Here is an 18,964-nt window from a genome sequence, read left to right as displayed (position 1 = left end):
CTGGAAGTAGTCGAGACGGAGCAACGCGATCGTCGCGTCGTCGAATATAAAGCGTCTGATAGACTTTTGGAGCGAAACGCGGGTTCCGAAATACACCGAAAAGGGGAAATCGCGAGGACGGATTCACCGAGGGTGCAGGTTAAAAGCCTCGCGAGCATTCTCGTCTCAGTTCGGCTAGCATTCACGATTATCGACGAATTTCTATCTCGCTTCGAGCTGTCAAACGCTCGGTTTATTTTCGGAGCTATTCTCGGCGGCTGCCGAGACACTCTTTTAGTCTCGATCTGAAAACTCGTGCGAATTTCATGTTAACACCCGGCGAGAAAAGGGGGGAGAGATATAGAGAGCTTGCGGCGGTTATAAGTTCGGAATAACGCGCGAGATTCGAATTGTCGAACGTAAACAGTTCGGCTTTTGTTTTTGTTTTTACTATCGTGTTTTATTGTGGACTTCGCAGTTTGTTCCGGCTGTACTAACCTGACGACAAGTGTGTTTTTGTCGATTAATAATATGTAATTATTCGTTCGACAACCCGGGACGACTCCAGGGTTTTATTCGGCTTTTAAAACTGTTCGATTTCGAGATGGTTTCTACGCTCTTCAGACTTGCTGTTTGCTTCCTTATCCTTCGTCCAGGCGCGGGCAACTTCAACCTGTTCCTGAGCCAGGCGGAGGTTCGAAAACTTATGGGTAAGCCGTTTCACTATTATTTTGGATGATCTGATTCTAATCTAGTTTAAACGTAAGTAGGAAAGGTTGTCGTGAAATGAAAGGCTTTCAGAACCGTTTCATCCATCGCGAATTCGTCTGCTTCAGGCGGTGAAATCAAATTTCTTTACGTGAAATCTGTATCGAGTTACGTTTTCTATCAAACTTCACTCTGATGACTCTTCAACTGCCTTTGGAACTAATTTTAGGGGTAAAGTTGAACTCACAATCTGTAGTACACAAAAAATTTTGAACCATTCACTTAGTTGTCATAGTTTTCAGTCTAGACAAGTAAACCATACATAGTAAGTATACCGATTAAACTTGGCATTCAGTATGAAATTTTCTTTCCATTGATTTTTTTGTTTTCTGAGATCTAGATTAATTTCTAACGGACAAAACAAAAGGATGATAAAACAGAGCTTATCGTTTGTTCTCCTAACAAACGAACGAGTATGCAGATAAATCAAGTCTGCAAGATTGTTCACACTGCCGGTGGAAAGTCAAATAAAAAATTATTACCGAATCATCGAACGTCCGTGAATATCTGGTTCAGATTGTTGTCCCATCTGATTAAAAAGTGGCAAAAAACGAGAAAAAGAAGCGTTTTTACCTAACACGTGACGCGACGAAAATTATTCGTCAGGTACAAAGGTGTTCGATTCACGTGATGTTTGAGAAGAAGAAAACTGAGTCGACTTTAGTCGGACACAAGACGCGCGGAGCGAACTGCCTACCTAAGTTATTTACCAGTTATCTCATCACTCGTCGTCTGTTTCCACTCACGTAGACGCTGCACTCGCACTCTCAAGTGCATGGTTTAAATTCTATCAAATAAATCTCACGGCGGATTATCTTACTTTTAACGAATCACGCAACGTGAAAGCGAGCCACGCGTTGAATCTCATCGCAGTCGGCTTTTTAAAGAATAAATCTTCTCACCCTGAGTCTTGATTCTCCGAATCGAACGACCAATAAAAATTAATCTGTCTTCAAAACCAAATTCACATATTCGCATTACTGCTAATCGCATCGCCCCATTTCGGCAATTATATTTTGCCCAGCGAGCATGGTAAGCAGGGATGCGAAAGAAGACAATTGCGGAAGCTCGGTGTTGGTTCGTCTAATCTTCGCTTCCGGTATCCTCCAGGAAGATTCCCTGCCGCAATATCCGCCTAGCTTTGCGATGATCGTGCATTTGCGTTTATTGCGGCTCAGTGGGCAGAGTGCAAAACTTTGTTCGCTCTGTTGAACGTTTACGCGGGAAAGCTTCTCAAACACGAGGGTGGACGGAATGAATTTTCAGAGGGAGAACGGTCAGCCTTGACGAAAATTAAATAGAGTGGATATGATATTAAAGAGGAACCGGACGAGGCTGAAGCTAGCAGCCAGAATTAGCAGCCAAACGTTCGTTCTTATGTTCTCTCGAATAAGGTAGTAAAATCCGAAGATGAAAACTTTGTGAGATGTCTTGAATCCCCAATACTTTTAAATTAAAGAATTATGAGGATAAAACTGAACTGCATTTTTTTTACTTCCTAAAAGTCTTACACTTTTGGCTGTTGGGTTCAGATTCATATATATGAATCGGTCTGAATCAAAAGTTGCGAGGACAAAATGAGGAATATCTTTACTAGTATGAGAAATGAATCTGCTTTTAAGGAATCGGGAATTTAAGACAGTGTTTTATAACTGAAACGTTCAAGATAATTAAACTGTTGTTGAATCGATTCTAACGTCTTTGCAATCATTTTACTCACTTACGCCTGAAAATCTTCAAAAATTGTCTGGAAAACATTAAAACAATCTTGCATTAAAGTACGACTACAAAGTTATAAAGCACCAATGTGATCGTTGTTCGTTCAAAAACACCAGTCCTCAATCATTTTGAACGTTCTAATAGTAAAACGTTGTTTCGAATTGTTTTCTCCGATGTGTTTTACATGTATCAGGACCGTTTTTTCACTCGTATTCACCATAATTAATGAAAACAGCATCTCCGAAGATTTTCCAAACGGTTCTTGCCTCTTTTCTCAAGTTTTGATCTTATCCTCGGAGTAAGAGGGTGAGAATACGATAATCGAAATTCCCGTGAAAAAAATGATCGGAGTGGACGGTTTACGCCACATCCAATATTATACAAACCTTATACTCTGACCGGAATATTTACGATCCATTATTCTCGACTCACCCCGCAGCTCATTGTCAGCAAGGCGACGTATGTGCCGACCTCTGCAGTGTAGGTACCCACACACCGGGGCTGTAATAAAATATTATAACGAGGGCCTTGTTAAACCGTGGAGGCGTGGGGCGCAACAGGACCGGTCCTAGTTTGTTTAGACACCGAATAATCGACAGTCACTTTTTCGTCCTTTATTTCCTTTCCCTCCGTTTTTCTCGCCCTCTCTTTCTATTTCTCGTCGCCTTTCCTCCCCCTCCATCCCCCCGTCGCTATCGCACTCGCTCGGTCTTTCTTCATTTTCTGTTTATTTTCCCGCTCCGTGGCTTCTTTTTCTTCTTCTTCTTCTTCTTCGTCTTCTTCTTTTTCTTATTCTCAATGGTCGTTTCTCTTTTTACGGTGGGCCTTACGGAAAGGGGGCAGAGGCCCTTCAGATCTTTCCTCCCCGATATATATATATATGGTGGGTTGGTATCTACCTACTTCTTTCTGACCGCTGCCCATATGGGCCCCCAGACTGTGGTTCAAGGAAAACGGGGTTTCTCATTTCGAACCCGAACTTGCTACTAGATTTCCCGAATGGGCGTTCTCCGGGGTAACTGATCGTGATGAATTAACCCGAGTATTATGCAGCCGTAGTATTTCGTGAATATGCAACTGAACTTCGACTGAAAAGAAAGAAGAATCTCTCTTCGAATTTCAGGTTATTTTGTTATTATTGTTTGGTCAGGAAAATTTATCCGTATGAAAATATATTCTCTCGTTACTTATGACACTTCCTCTTCTCACTTGACCATTCTTAAAATCTTGTTCAAACGTTTCAATATTGATACCCACAAATTCAACTCCCAGACGCTTTGTGTTGACGAGATTTTTCCCCAAAAAAATTTGTGATGAAGTGAAATTGCGGATTTTTAATAAACGAGGAGAAATCGATCGGAAAGTGAAAGTATAAAAAATTGTTCATGGAATGTTGAGACGTAAAGAAAAGAAAATTTCGATCAACCCTGAATGCAGATTTATGCAATGCAGCCACACCCACATGACCAGTTGTGATACAACGTGGGCGACCTACCGTACAAGTTTATATACTATGTAATATGAATTAATATTCTATAGCCGTGTAGGACAAGGTACATAGTTGTAATCGGTGCTACTTTATATTAATCAACGCTACGACGTCGACGACTGTAATATACGCATTGTGCGCGTGTGCATGGTTGGTAATTCAGTTGCACCAGCACGCGCTTGACAAAGTTACGTAATTACGGACAATACATAACGAGATACATACAGTATGATACGCGCACGATCCACATCACCCTAAGAGCTATTACCAGTACATGAATTGTTGTGTATTAATAATCACGTACATCAGAGTAATTAAACAATGCACGCTTTCTGGTTTAATTTTATCCCACTTCGTTAACAATATCGGCAGAGTGTGTTAAGCATTAATACACTTGCAGTATAACTCTGGAAATGGTAATATTATGTGGATTGCTCGTTTCTTTTATTATAACGTGACAAAAGACACCGTCAAGTTGTCGGCTCAAGAAATATACGTCGCATTATAATATTTCAACACCAGATTAGGTAGCTCTGAAGTTTTTCTCTTGCTTTCAACAAATATCTAGTCTTAGGTGTACCAAGGATAGTGAATTTTTATTTGCGCAAAAAATTAAAAGTTTGTAAAATTTGGAAATGCAGGGATATTTTTATCACGAATTTTGTGGGCTAGGCGAAGGTTCGTTTCTATAAAGTTCGTTATTATTGGTGGAAAAAATAGTGTCATAAGAAACAGGAGCTAGGGAAAGAAAAAAAATATTTGAATTTAGTTCCGGACGAATGAAAATATTATTATTCATTATAAACGAATGAATTTTTATTGGTAGATTAATCCAGTAATCGATATCTTTGTAGTAATGCGCTATTTTTATTTCATCGTGAGATGATAAACAAATTTAATCATTAGAATAAATAAATGACGAAACGATGAAATTTCATTTCACAATATCAACCTCGAGATCAACTTGGTTTTGTGGCAAGCAAATAAATTATTTGACTTAATATTCGACATGAATATATATATTTTTATGTCTAAACCACTTTTTACGATCCTTGTTATTCGAGGATTGGCTATTACCTTCATCTGCATAACAGTTTTTCTGAATTTCCAAGAAGACATGCAAATTCATCCCGAGATTCTCTGTATAATAAATGTCAATCTGAAGTATGGCGTACGATCCCGCATACCTGACATCGTGACCCACGGCGGCAAGAAGAATCGATAAAATTAGTTAGCGCTTCAGCCTATGAGAATCCAGGAAGCGGGGTATAAACAGGTCCCAAAAATTTGACCGTTATCTAATAACATCGGGATTCTGTGATCAGGGCGGCACCTCAGGGTCGTATATGGCATCCTATTTAGATAAGATAGTCTGAAATTTGTCTCGGAATAAGGCTTGCTTGCTCGCTTGTTTGCCTGCCTCTGGTGACCCACTCCGATGGAACTGATCTTTGGCATGCGCCCCTTATAGCCCCAAGTTTTAAACCCTCCCCGCCGTATTCAAGCCCCCTTTGGTCCAACCCACGCTGTTAAATATTGGTGAGCTTAGGAGGAAATGATTTTTTTCAAATACTTCTGACATCTGGAAGAGTCATCTGGTATCATAAAAGACTTGATGTTCGACGTTTAGTTGTTTTCGATTCTACAATTTGTATTTGTGGTGCAATTTTTTATTGAACCAAAGTAACTACAATTTTGTTTGTTGTCGAAAAGATTATATATAAATTGGTGATTTAATCAGAAAATTAACGCATCGATTGAAATGTACCGGCATTGCAATCTGCACATTCATTATAGTTCACGTGTAGATCGAGATGACTTACAACAGGATTATTCATATGTATTGTGTGTATAATATCTATATTACTATTGGCAATTGAAAACTGAGTTTCAATCTCACGTGGTTCATCATCACGCAAGTCTGACGAGAATTGCCTGCGGCAAGAAGTAATATTAGTATATGCAATTTTTCGTAAATAACTTAATCCAAGTTAAACTGCCACTCCTTATGCGATATCAAAGAGCGTTCGTGACGCTGAAACTTTCTTCTGAATTGACTCGTGATAGTGGAATTGGCTATTTGAAAAATTAGTTTGTATTATACTCATAAAATTATATATTTATTAACTTTTCAATTTTTAGATCATGTTCAAATCAACAACTGTTCACAAGTCATTCATTTTAAGATATTGGACCGCTGATTACAGGATTTTGAGATTTGTCGATATTTTGACACAATGATGTTTTCGTCAAATGGACTGAACGCACGTTTAGTGCTCAAAAAATGAGGGGTGGCAGACGGCAATTACTACTCAAGAGAGGCTTTGAAAATAATTTTGTACACTCGAGTGTAACTGGAGAAATCAATCACCTTGGGGTGACATAAATCATCCATCAGCCAACATCGATCCTCCTTACCATACACCGAATATTCCTATATAGATATCTGATGGATCGACATAGATGTCGAGGGAACTGTAGGCGGGAGAAAAATGCTGGGGTGAAAAATAATAACCATTCGAGATTAGGAACCCGTTTAATTTGGCCACGTCAAATCATTGGAAGTTGAACAGGAATCAACTGTCACGGGGCAGTGTCAAAACACTAAAACACACCGAAGCGAGAGGCTGGTTGCCTCGCTGGCTGGCTGGCTGGATGCTGCGATCCCGTAACGCTGGACCCAAGCAGCCTGGTTTAGCGTTGTGCGTCGGGCTTTCGGATCCTACCTAGTTAGGGCCTGACAGGCCCATCTTGATGTTACTAGCGGAGTGGGGGAGACCTCAAAGGGCCCGCTGGGACCCCGTGAAAACGTTTATGTACGCTCATAGGCGCCGAGAGAAAAAATTTGGGCGAAAAATATTGTCTGGATTCGAGATTCACATTCGATCTTTAGTGCTTTTACTTTTTCACTAAATCGTCTTTCAGAGACTTTCGATTAACCTTGAAAATGTGACGATATCGGAATGTTGAAATTTAGTCAATTGGTTAACGATTGGAATTGATTTCAGATTTTTTATGCTTACGATGAACGAAATTTCTTCAGATTTAAAAATAATAAAATTTTTAAAGTTACGTTTAACGCATGAATTGTCTAAAATTAAAATCGTAGTTTTTTAATTTTCAATTTGAATTAATTATTGGCATATTTTTTATGAATACTATTACTTGACTCTCTTTTTATCGCAATCGTAAAACGACTCATCTACGAGCATTTATTCGTATTCTGTAATGGCGATGGTGTCAGAAAAAGTGTATTCACCTTAGCTTTGTCAGATAATACATAAAAAAATTCAGAAATTTATTTTGAGGATTAGTAAAGTGGAAATAAGTTATAAGTTTATTACTAGAGTTTTATGAACACGGCGTTTTCGAGCAAAATAATTACATAATACTACGAAGAACATTCATGCATAGAGATCATCCACCATGTCAAACCACACAAGTCGTGACATTTTTTTACACCATCTCAAGAATCGTGTGAGTTTAAAAGATTTCAGTCACTTTCCCAAATGAAAAAGTTGCCAAACAGTTTGCAAAGTGCTTGCTATTACGACTGTTTAATCAGTCGGTATAAAAATGTTGAAAAAAATGAATCACCAAGTATAAAATGAGACTTCAACAGTAAAGCGAGGCTCATTCAAAGCATCAGCGTTGGATTAGCTCCAATCCATCATTGCGTACGACGTATTGTCAGTTCGCAATATAATTGAGAATGAGGCCTGATGATGTTGGCCGTTTTGCGTACCCACGTCTTGCGGGCAGAATAAGAAGCGACTGCAATGGAAAGACTTCGAGATGTCGGGCGGCATGAGAGGAACGAGCAGCGACGCCTCTGGTTCCATCAATCTCCGAGATCCTCGTTAAGACGGTCGCGTTATGCGCGATGCACGATGAGCTTCAGAATCATGTATGTGTGTGTGTGTGTGTGTGTGTGTGTGTCAGCCTTACGTATCCTGATTGTATCCTTCTCCTTTTCCCTTCCTGGTGTGCGTAAAAATAGGTAAAACAACTACGAAGACGACACGCGAAGGACCTTCGCTCGATGATCAGGAGTATTGGACATTTACATGCTCGGGGTCGACCCGGCGATGGAGCCCCGTTGATTCCTCATCTCGAGCTAACCACGGATTATTATTGTACGTATTATATACGCCTATGCATAACCGCACAGCGATTTATGTTCCTACTTGTGTATTTCGAATGCCGGTTATGCTCCTTCTCCTTCGTCTTCTTCGAGTATAAACATATATATATGTATATCTATATATATATATATATATATATATTATATATATATATGAAAGATACTACACCTGTAAAACCGATCGTTATCCGCTGACAAATAATATGTTCGCTTTTAAGACACGAATTTTTTTTCCAACGATATATAGTGTTGTGTAATAACGTCGATGATTCTTTTTTTTTTTCATTTTCATTTTCCACTGGAGTATATTTTTTTTCTCAATTTTTCCACTAAATAATTCCTCCGTATGTGACTGCCGAAGTTTTTATACTGCGTAAAAAGTCAGGGTGGCCACAGTTCGTCTTAGGAATCTCAAATATCTCGGCAAACGTTACGGGATTTCTTTGGTTGTAATTGAAACAAGACAGAAAGTTTAAAAAAAAAAATCGATGCCCAAAGTTTCGACACAAAATGACGCAGGATTTTGTAGAAATTTGCAGATTTAAAAAAGCAAAGAAAAAAAATTGCGAATCAAAAGGCAAATTATGAAATTTTTTACAATTTTGACAATTGACAGTAATGATAATTGATATCTCTATTCTAAAAATTTACTTTATACAGAAAACTTTTTGTAAAGAGTTCTGTACAAAGTATATTTTTCTTTTCTTTTTCGACACATTGATCTGTAAATATTTGTCATGGAAAATTATCACCGAAGAAATTATGCAGAGTAGTTGGAAAACAGGCTTCTCGATAGACAAATACACCCTCACAAACATTGGATGCCCTTCTTTTACAAGCTGCTCCGAGAATTGAATTGGTAAAAAGTAAGTGCGGAACGGACACGGACTCTGCTGCATTGGCACAAATACTCAGGGGAGATTCGCCGGGGACGTTTCCAGCCCTCTTAGTCATATATCTAATTCTTGAGAGCAGTACCTGGTCGAGTGTCTTTGGAATCCCTCGGGACATCAGGGGGGCTCAGAGTCAATTCCATTACTCGGTGATTCAATCGAAATAATCTCACACCCCTCTGTCACCCCATTTTCGAAAGTTTAAAAAGAAGGGTGTTTCGCGCTGTGACCCTAACTCGATTCGTTTCAAAGTCGTCTCGATAAAGCTGCTGCGCTGTCGGAGTCGGCCAATGAAACTGGAAATTATGGGTCTTCGCAGACAATAATTCACGGTTGAGGTATAGCCGAAGTCTTCCACTTATGGTTGGTCGATCGTCTCAAAAAATTTTTTTTGATTTTGAGCCACTTGACATTCTGCAATTTTTTATTATATATATATACATATATATATATATATCTGTTAGGTGATATGTGTTTTAATGCACAGTAAACGAGGGACCATTCACTATAGAGTGTGTCAAATTGAAAATTTATGGACATCAAATTGTTATTGGCGAAGGAACTTGAATGACTAAAGTATTGTTTGAAATAACAAGGAGTCAATAGAGATAACTGAAATCATTGAAAATCATTGCGAATCAGTTTAAATCAAATGATAACGCTAAAAAATTCTTGTAGCAAGCTTCAAATATCATTGGAAATCACGTGTTAAGTTATAGAAATCAACGTCAATTAACTGGAATCATTCTTTCGACTTCCATTTTCAAATTCCTCTCGGAAATAACTCTTTTAAGTTGAAATTTTTTTTATTTGTAATCGCTTTCAAATCAGAGCAGTAATCAACTTGAAATATATATATATAGGTAGGTGTATCTATATATATTTTACTAGATGTTGGTGAATAAATACACCAAGATAAGAGTGCAGAGAATAAAATTATAACAAATGAAACGTGACTATTATGTATAAGAGTCGTATATATTTTCTCAATTTCTCAGTCTCAGCTCTCTCTCTCTCTCTCTCTTTCTTTGTCTCGTTAGGTTTCTTATTTCACTCTAAACATTATTCTTCGTTCTTAAGCCTCACAAGCTTGCGACGCAATCTCTTGAAAGGCATCATTTTTGATCCGTAGCTAGAACATTCGACCACGTTTCATTCAACTCTTACAGTCTGCCATTATATACACTTGCTTTGTACGAGGAAAGTACTATAAACGGGATAGAAAATACATGATACCCCAAACATGACGCGCAGGTTCAAAATCGCCCCGAGTCCGTAAGTTAAAGTAAAACGTGCTTGAGTGACAGGATCTTAACGAGCATCTCTCGCTTCTCCCGCAAAGATGAGTCGTAACTTTTTACTGTTATAAGCATTACACCGCTGCGGCGTGCCAGTTGAATATATATTCATTTTTTAATTGATATTTCATTCCATCCCACCACGTACCGAAATCTATTTTTCATGTTCAATTTCTCGTTTCTCTTTCTTTTCTACGAAAGTTTCTCTATCGCCCTGTTCTTATCATTATCATTGCAAGTAAGTCGCAATTGCTTCTGTATGTTGATTTCTGTTATGTCTACTTCCACATGTATACACGCCTGTATATATATAAGTATACATTATACGTATACCAAAGTCGGACGATCATAAGGGAGCAGCTAACGAGACTGTAACGTGGAGCTGGTGGGGTGGGGGGCAGGGGGGGGGGGGGGGGATTTTTCCATTACTGACAAGACGGACAAACCCTTATGCTAGGTGACTCGACAAGAAGCGCTCTGATGCTTTGGAATACATAAATATATTATGTATATGTCTGTGTGTGTGTGTGTGTGTGTTATATATACACATATTTTTTGTTGAGAGAAACAGCTTTTGACAAATCAGAGTTTAAGTGGTTCGTATGTGGCAGCCGCGGTGGCTAGCTCGGATTTCCAGTCTTCCTTCTTTTTTTTTTCGATCTATTTTTTTTCACTTTCCTATACATATATATGTTATCTCCGGCATTTCAAATCAAAACCGGTAAATGGGTTGTTATTTGTTATTGTTATTATATGTATAGGTACGTTTGGTTCTTACAGCGTCTTCAGCTCTCGTTGGCACACTTTTATTCATTATCTGATTCTATCAAGGTGTGTAGTTGATTCTGTAATAAATATTATATAGATTTGCTACGACTGGAACAATTAAGATGTTCTTTTATAAATCTAATGAAGATTTTGTCTCGATAATGAAAATTATCGATGAGACGTATAAATTACGAATTATGCTTTGTTATAACCGATTTTTATTCTCCTTTCATAAAAATAAATTACTCACATTACTGCAGTTACCGAATGAATTACATTTATCGAAGCTTAGACTTGTAGGAATTTCTAATCAGCTTCAAAATATATGTTTCAATATTTATGAGAACGTTTGCTGATGATTTAGAAAACTTGTAATAGTATTCACGTGGTGAATAAATGACTATTTTGCAATTCAACAACAATTTTAAAAAACATGATTATCCAAAATATGAGTATACCCTCAGCTTTAATTATAGTTCGTTGAATTTCAGAGAATTCCAAAATTGAGTTGTGAATTAGTCCTTATATCGAGTTATTTTTGTGTTTTAACTATTATTTGATAAAAATTCACAGGCAAACGAGTAAATGAGTAAGTTTAACAATGTGTCTGAAGTTCGGAACGTCGGTTGGAACTAAAATTCTAACAGCTCTTATCATCCAAATTTTGACGACAAACCTTTTCCATAAATCAAAATATGTATTCATAAATTTGTGCTAATTTTTGCGAACATAGATGCAGGAGTAAAAAAATTGAAGCACATGTTTTACATTTTTCGTCACACCCAAACACTATAAAAAATAAAAGGTCACCGATATAAAAGGGTGAAAATGTAAAAATATTGTTAACGTTCAAAATTCAAGCCAAAGGTGATTCTTATCACGGATATGCCTGCGTATACTCAAACCCTCTGTGCGGCCTTGCGTCCTCGACGGAAAAGGAGCAACATTGGAAAGCTGTTTGAGATTTGGCCCTTTGAAAAAAAGAAAGGGAAAAAAGTACGCGGTACGCGGATATCTCGTCCGGGGATCGGGACTACGGGGGGCCAACAGCCCTGCTTGGTGCAGTTATAGGATAGGGACCCTGTCTGCCAGTCTGCCTTTTTACCGAGCCTCATCCCCCGGCGTGGCGGCCGCCTTGTCCTGCAGGCGAAGTGATAAATGGTACGCGACAATCCCTGTACACTCCTCAGGGAGTCGGTCGGTAAGGGAAGATATATCTATCCGAGGATCTCGAGGGCGTTTCAAGTGTGTGTATATTTGTGTATGAATGTATTATACAGCGAGAAACGTCCAACGATTTCCAGCCAGGCCTCCGAATAGTCACCGTCACCGTCACCGTCACCGTCACCGTCACGTCGCGTCTGCAGGGTAGGTCAGTATTTTCGTCCCTTTTCGTGATAATGATTACGGCCAAAGTCTCGAGGGGACCTAAAGTTTATACTATACGACAAGGGTATGAATATGATGAATGAAAATGGATTCTTCTGCGGGATCTTGACTTGCTTTTCAGAATTTTCTTGAATAATGGAGAGGTCATAGTACACTTATTTTTTAAAATATATGTCTATTGTGAGACATGAATTTTGAGTTATTGTCTTGAAAAATGTTGAATTTTTACATCTCGTGAATTTGAAAACAGATAATATCGCCAGATAAGTAGCGCAGTGATTGTTTAAAAAGTAATAAAATTTTAACTGGATTTACAATCTTCGTGTAATCAAAATAACAGCGAGGTGAATTTGTTTTTTTTTCAGTGAATTTTTGGACTAATACGAACATTCTTAAATACGAAAAAGTCACGTCTGCCGCAGGTGCTTGTCACCGTAACTAAATCCCGAGGCATGATCGAGCAACTTCTTTTTCCAGGTATAAGGATAACAGTCTTGGACATATAATAGGGTGAAAATTCAAATCCCCGTTTGCACAATCGGGACAGAATTGAGCCTCGTTAATGCGGGCTCCTAACTTTGGCTCAACTTCTGTCGGACTTGTATTTGCTGCTACATTGATGCGAAATGGTAAAATACACAGTGAAAACATCGACACGCATTTCCTGCTGCGGTTTTCGGAGCGACCATATGCTCGACATTGTCTGCTAATGTCTCAATCACGCTTCCATCTGTCACACCAAGCCACGAACAATGCGTGCTATTATTTCTTGGATCAATCGGGTCCCCTGAGCCAAGTGCCTGCACCTGCACGTACTTAAATGATGGTTCAATTTTCTGCTGGAATAATAAGGAGAAACACTATTACCGCTCCTTTTATTATCATTATTCTTATTACTTTTTCCTCTTTTGATGGGGCGAAGAATTTTTCCTATTTACTTTGGGAGCTTCGGGCTCCCTGAAACTACTCGTGTGAACAAATAACAGAGATGTGGAGACGAGGCTGGTACTTGAGTTTGCGGGGACCTACCGCATGCACTGCGCGTACACTCTTCAGAACTCCGGTGCATGACGTATTCAAAATTTGTTTTCTCACAGTCTTCATCCGAGATACCAGTGCCATGTGGACCAATAACGGATACTGCATTCAGAATGGAATGGGTTGTCCAAGTTTTCTGATCTATCGAAGTAATAAGTAGTCGAGGGACGCTTGACTATGTCGTGGAAATTAGAATTGGGAGCCTAACTGGCGATGAAGGAATGACGAGGATCGGGGGAGGGTGAAAAAAGAACGGGTGAGAACGTAATTTTTTTTTCTCTCCCTTTTTGTTCACTATCGCCGAGTTTTACGGCTATGAAATTTCTGAAAACTTAGGGTAACCGGATATATCGGAGGGTTTTGGAGTGCGGCTGCTGCAGGCCGTGTCTCCCGTTTCTTATAATCCTTAAAGACAATTCTCGTAAAGCAAGAAGCCCAGCTAGTGCTTGATTATTCTCGTAACTTTATACACAGCCGAGGTCTTAAGGTGAGTTACGACCGGTGTCACTTAACTTACGCCTTCCTGGACTGCAGGCTGCGTCCTCATCCTCGTCCTCAAGCTCTCGTACACTCGTCCAGGACCTTTGGCTGTATACAGACTTATGGGTTATTCAAAAGACCGACCTCCCTACACCCTGTTCCCTGAATTACACCCTTATCCTTCGAGCCTCCCTAGGATCTACCGGAAAATATGCTAAACACCGGCCTGACGGCTACGTTATCTTGTAAATTAATACGACACGCTACGAATTCGAAGACCTTACAGAGTCCAAATAGTGTTGTAGTAACATGGTTTACCGATTGGTGCGGTGTGGGCGGGAGCAAAAGTACGAACATTTTATCTGTCGGGATGAAGTCATAATATGTTAAAAATTAAAGTACCATTTCCTTATGGAGGGCAAGTCGTTTGTTTTCTTTATTCTCAAAATGGTCTGTCGTTATTGAAGAGTACTGATATACGAAAGTTACGTGCAGTAATGAAAAATATTTGAAATTTGACATTTTACGCATATTTACTACTCAAGTTCAGCGTTCGCCAGTAACTGTAATGAAGCCAAAACCGTTTTCGAAATTTCACGCTACGTTCTGAAACCATTTTGGAATTTTTAACTTTATTTGTTACGCCTTTTGAAATGATTTGAAAAACTCTGCAATAAAATTTGAGAAATCTGTAGTTCGTCGACTTGGCAAACGCGTGTATATTAATTCAAATAATAATCTTAATTATGAAGAAACGTGATATCGGTGGATGAACAGTTTTAAAAGTATAGTCTAATAAACTCTGGCATCTGAAGGTGAAAGCTGAATCGAGCTGCTTATTATAACGACACCGAAGCGACGAAAACCGCGGTAAAAATCGTGCTGGCAAGTCCAGATTTTGTAACCAGTGCCATGGGTGGGCATCAGTCGTGATCTCTCATCTTCTCGATTACATCTCGAAGATCGGTCCGAGTCAGATTTCGTCCCATGTCGACGAAGCTGACAACCGTTCTGCGCGAATTTGAAAAGGGACCTTCCGAGAGACGAGCATGAAAAAAGAGGAAAAAGCGACACCAAAAAATGAAATTACAGTCATCCTTTGTGCGCGGGCGTTGGTTCGTGGAGATCCAATATATATCGTACCCTGCAACCGGCGTGTTTCTCTCTCTCTCTTTCTCTCTTTCTCTCGCACTCGGTCCCTCGAACGGCAGTTCGTTATTCCTGGCCCAGAGCACACTGAAGGACTGAACAGGGCTGAAAGGGAGGGAGGAGGCCCAGGATTCGTGTTCCAAGGTGCCGGGTTTCTGGGCCTATTCACGCCGATCCCGGCGAGGCTGGGCCCCGGGTCTTTATTGTAGACGAAATTTCTCTCTTTGCCCGGCTTCGCCTCGGCTCGTCAACCGAGTGAAAAGAGTATTTTGACAGCGGGGGACACGGCCGCCTGCAAAATTCTCTCGGCTGTTTCACGCCTCGCAAAAAAATAATTCTCCCTCTTTCGTCGATTGTGTTAAGTAGTTGCTGCGAGGGCCTCGGAGGCGCTTCGAGACGACAGGTGTTCATTGATTATAACCTTAGTTGCCCCCCCCCCCCCGCCACTCGTTATCCTCGTTTTAATTGCAAGCCGTTGACTGCTCCTCTTGAGAATTGTGATGCTTGTGCACTGTTTGCACTGCTTTTGGTAAATACCGGCCACCGTCGTTCCTCCTGCTATTAAATGCTTGATAAAATATACATCAACAGTCAACACTGTATTTATTTATTGTTTTTTGGCTATTTTTATAGGCTGTAAAATCGCTCAACTGAAATAGCACTTTGGGCCTTCATTCGAAAAAATTTTCCCCTTTGTACTCAAAACTGCAGCAGCTGCTTTTGTCGGCCGAGAATAACTCGTTTTATGGCATATTTTTGTGTTGCATATATATTAGGGAGTTTTGTTCCTCGATATTCTCCGGCAATGATTTTTTATTGATTTTGGGATGAGGTTGGTTCATGGTTTCAAACTTTTGATAATTCTAGTTATGAAATGGAGATATAAAATTTATATTAATTTATGTACTTTTACATCGTTGAAAAAATTATGTCTACACTTTTCCGATGCGATAATATCATATTTCAATATTATTGTCACTTGGAACAGATTAATTTGTGTCAATTATTTCATGCCTTAATGAAAATGACCCGTCAATGTATCTTGGATACTGGAAAAAGTCCGAGAACTTCGAGTGCGAAAATTCGTCAAAAACTTGAATCAAACTTTTTGCAACGAGTATCGTTCTACACATTTCCAATTTATCCACAAACATTGCTGCACGTTGAAAACTGACGAAACAACGAATCAGCCTTATATAAAAGTTATCAATCAGACCAAGTCATGCATCAAATAAATATACATATATACGAAACAATTTTAAACTCACTGCATCACTTTTAGTTTTAAAATACAAGCTTTTAAATCATGCAGAAAGCTATTGAAAATTTCACGACATCTAAAGTTGTGATTTATGTTGACATTGGCTCGTACCTGAAATTCCAATAAATTGAAAAGCCTGCTCATTTATCCAAGAGGTTTGAAGTTCATCTACCCATGCGAGCGAGCATACTGGCTACGCATGTACCCAGGTACAATATATATTTAATATATGTATACACGCATGTGTACGTAACGTGTATTTACCTGCACGGACCTCGTTCGATTCTGGTAACCGCAGTAATTCAATTTAACGGCATCGTTAATAATTCCGCGTTTACCTTCACTTTGTACATCGTTTGCGCCGAGGTTTACTGTAGCTTCACTGTAGCCTGAGGATAGCAGTTCTCGCTGCTCCCGCAAAAAGCTGTACGACCTGCTGCAAGCGGACTGAAAGAGAAATCACTTCATGTGCAAAGTGGGATTGGAGAAGTGTGAGCCTTTCGGTTTTTCACTGTTTTGTGTTTTATGTGATGCTGATAACTGATAACTCTCAGTGTGTCAGGGTTTCACACCTGCAGGTACAGCTCGCTGCTATACTCGGGTGAACATTATTGTGAAGGTTTTAAAGATTGAAGAACTGTTCAACCCTCGAAATGTCAGAATATTTTAGCTATGGACAGAGCAAATTTGCTAAGAAAGTATGCCTACAGATTAAATTATGAAAATTACTCGTCCCGCTGTGATGAGTGAAAGTAAATACAAATATTCTAAGTATCAAAATTTCTCGATACATTTCATAACTTATAGTCAATGTTTGGTTGGCAAAATACGGAGAATTTCAAAAAAGTCAGAATTTTGTACGATCATCTCGAATTTTTGAGGAGCTACCGAAATTGTAAGAGTTCAGGTTCCAAAGTAATTTAAAAAAAGAAGTCTCAAAGCACTGTATACATGTACGTAGTACGTATATGCTATTTATTTCAAAACTGCTTACAAAAAAATTCCAATTCAATATGGCGATGAACGCTGAAAGATGAAAAACGTTAAAGAATTAAGATCCATTCAATATTTAGAATTTATAATTCATCAAAATACGAATCTGTTTTGAAAACTTTGTTTAGTTTAGCATAAATTTCTATTTCGCATAGCAAATTATTCGGATGAAATTTCTTTGTTCCCAGCAAACTTGAAAGAAATATTGTTCCGAGTTTAACTGCTCGTTCTACGATTTGTTTGAAAATTACTTACCTATAACGTACCGCTCGAAAAATTTGCCATTTGCAGGGCAAATAATTGCCTCCATGTGCAGGGTGGTCAGCATCTCGGTAACTAGCATGGTCTGCAATCATCGCCAGACTCGTTGGCACTGATCCCACGCAGCTGGCCACCTTAACTCACTGCAAGAAAGAGTCGATACGCATGCAGCTCTGTACACAGCACTGCTTTTTCTATGCATCGTGGTAATTCCTCTCTCGAGGAGCCTCGGCATTATTATGCCGTCGTCGGCACTTGTCTTTGAGGCAATGTTACATTGTGCCATGTGTGGCAAAGCAGGGTGCGAGTACCGAGCAGTCTTGACATGAAAACGGCCACACACTTGCGGTGGTGAGATGCATGTCTTGTGCAGAACTCGCTGCCGCAGGCTTTCAAAAGAAAATGGCAGCTTTCACCCCCACTTACCTAAATGCTACCCTTCTCGAGGTCTGGCACTTCCGAAGGGTCGTACTTTTCATTTGGAATCAGGGGAGCTCTGGAGATGCAGACATCAAAGGCCTGTGGCGGAACTCGCTTTTCAACTCCACATTCTATGTACTCCGCTATTTTACCTCGGGGGCTTGCAATGCTCAGGAAATATATTTCCGGGTTATTTTCTTGCTCTAGTGAAACCTATAATATGCTGTTTAGCGAATTGGTTGCGAAGTCGTTACTTCTTCACGGGTCATTGGAACCTGGTGAGCATAAATGGACGGACTTCGGGGTAACGATCTGTTCCTTTAATATTGGAACCCAGTGTTGGTGACTGTTGCGCTAACGATGAGGCTTTAGTCCAGCTTAATCGATAGCAACTTCAAAGTCCATGCTTATTTCATATTGCGAAAATGGAGTTAAAAAATATGACAATTTTTTTTATGGCAAACGAAGAATCCTGTCAAGAAGGTTGATGCCATTACAAGACTGACCAAATTCTTGACATCGAGTCATTGATTTCAATATATAAGATATTTTGTCTCTGTGAAACTAGACCAATGAAATCTGGACATCTAAAAAATCTCTAAACTCTAAAATTAAATTTTTCTCGACCACCCCGTATACCGCAGTTGGGTATTGTGGATCGGTAGAGAAAGATTTAAGGAAGTCCGGGCCGGAGTCGGGATCCGGTAACGAATGGCGATGATAACCGAGTCGAACCGCTGCTCGAGTAGTCGAGGGTAAGCTGCGCGCGGGTAACGAGGCACGAAGAGGAGATTTTCAAGTGACTTGAATGTACGCGGTTGTGTACGTTGTTTGCTGCTGCATACCTGGTACAAGGCATAAGCCATGCGGGGGCGCGGATGTGTGGAATAAGTGTGCATACCGAGTTGTGCACAC

The 18,964-nt window shown here is 39.5% G+C and overlaps 1 protein-coding gene across 2 annotated transcripts in view; it reads left to right on the top strand.

Moving 5' to 3' along the window:
• Positions 1-463: 463 nt before the first annotated feature.
• LOC124409303 (tyrosine-protein kinase Dnt-like) overlaps positions 464-18,964 on the top strand; it is a 28,580-nt gene continuing 10,079 nt past the window's right edge. For both annotated transcript variants that reach the window (XM_046886841.1, XM_046886840.1), the window contains exon 1: positions 464-689. In XM_046886841.1, coding sequence (XP_046742797.1) covers positions 584-689 — 106 coding nt within the window. In that variant the 5' untranslated portion in view covers positions 464-583. The remainder of the gene's footprint in view (positions 690-18,964) is intronic.

The sequence above is a fragment of the Diprion similis genome, chromosome 8 (genome assembly GCF_021155765.1).
Source record: "Diprion similis isolate iyDipSimi1 chromosome 8, iyDipSimi1.1, whole genome shotgun sequence".
Taxonomy (NCBI): Eukaryota; Metazoa; Arthropoda; class Insecta; order Hymenoptera; family Diprionidae; genus Diprion; species Diprion similis.
Note: the sequence above shows the minus strand (reverse complement) of the source record. Positions and strands in the feature narration are given on the sequence as shown.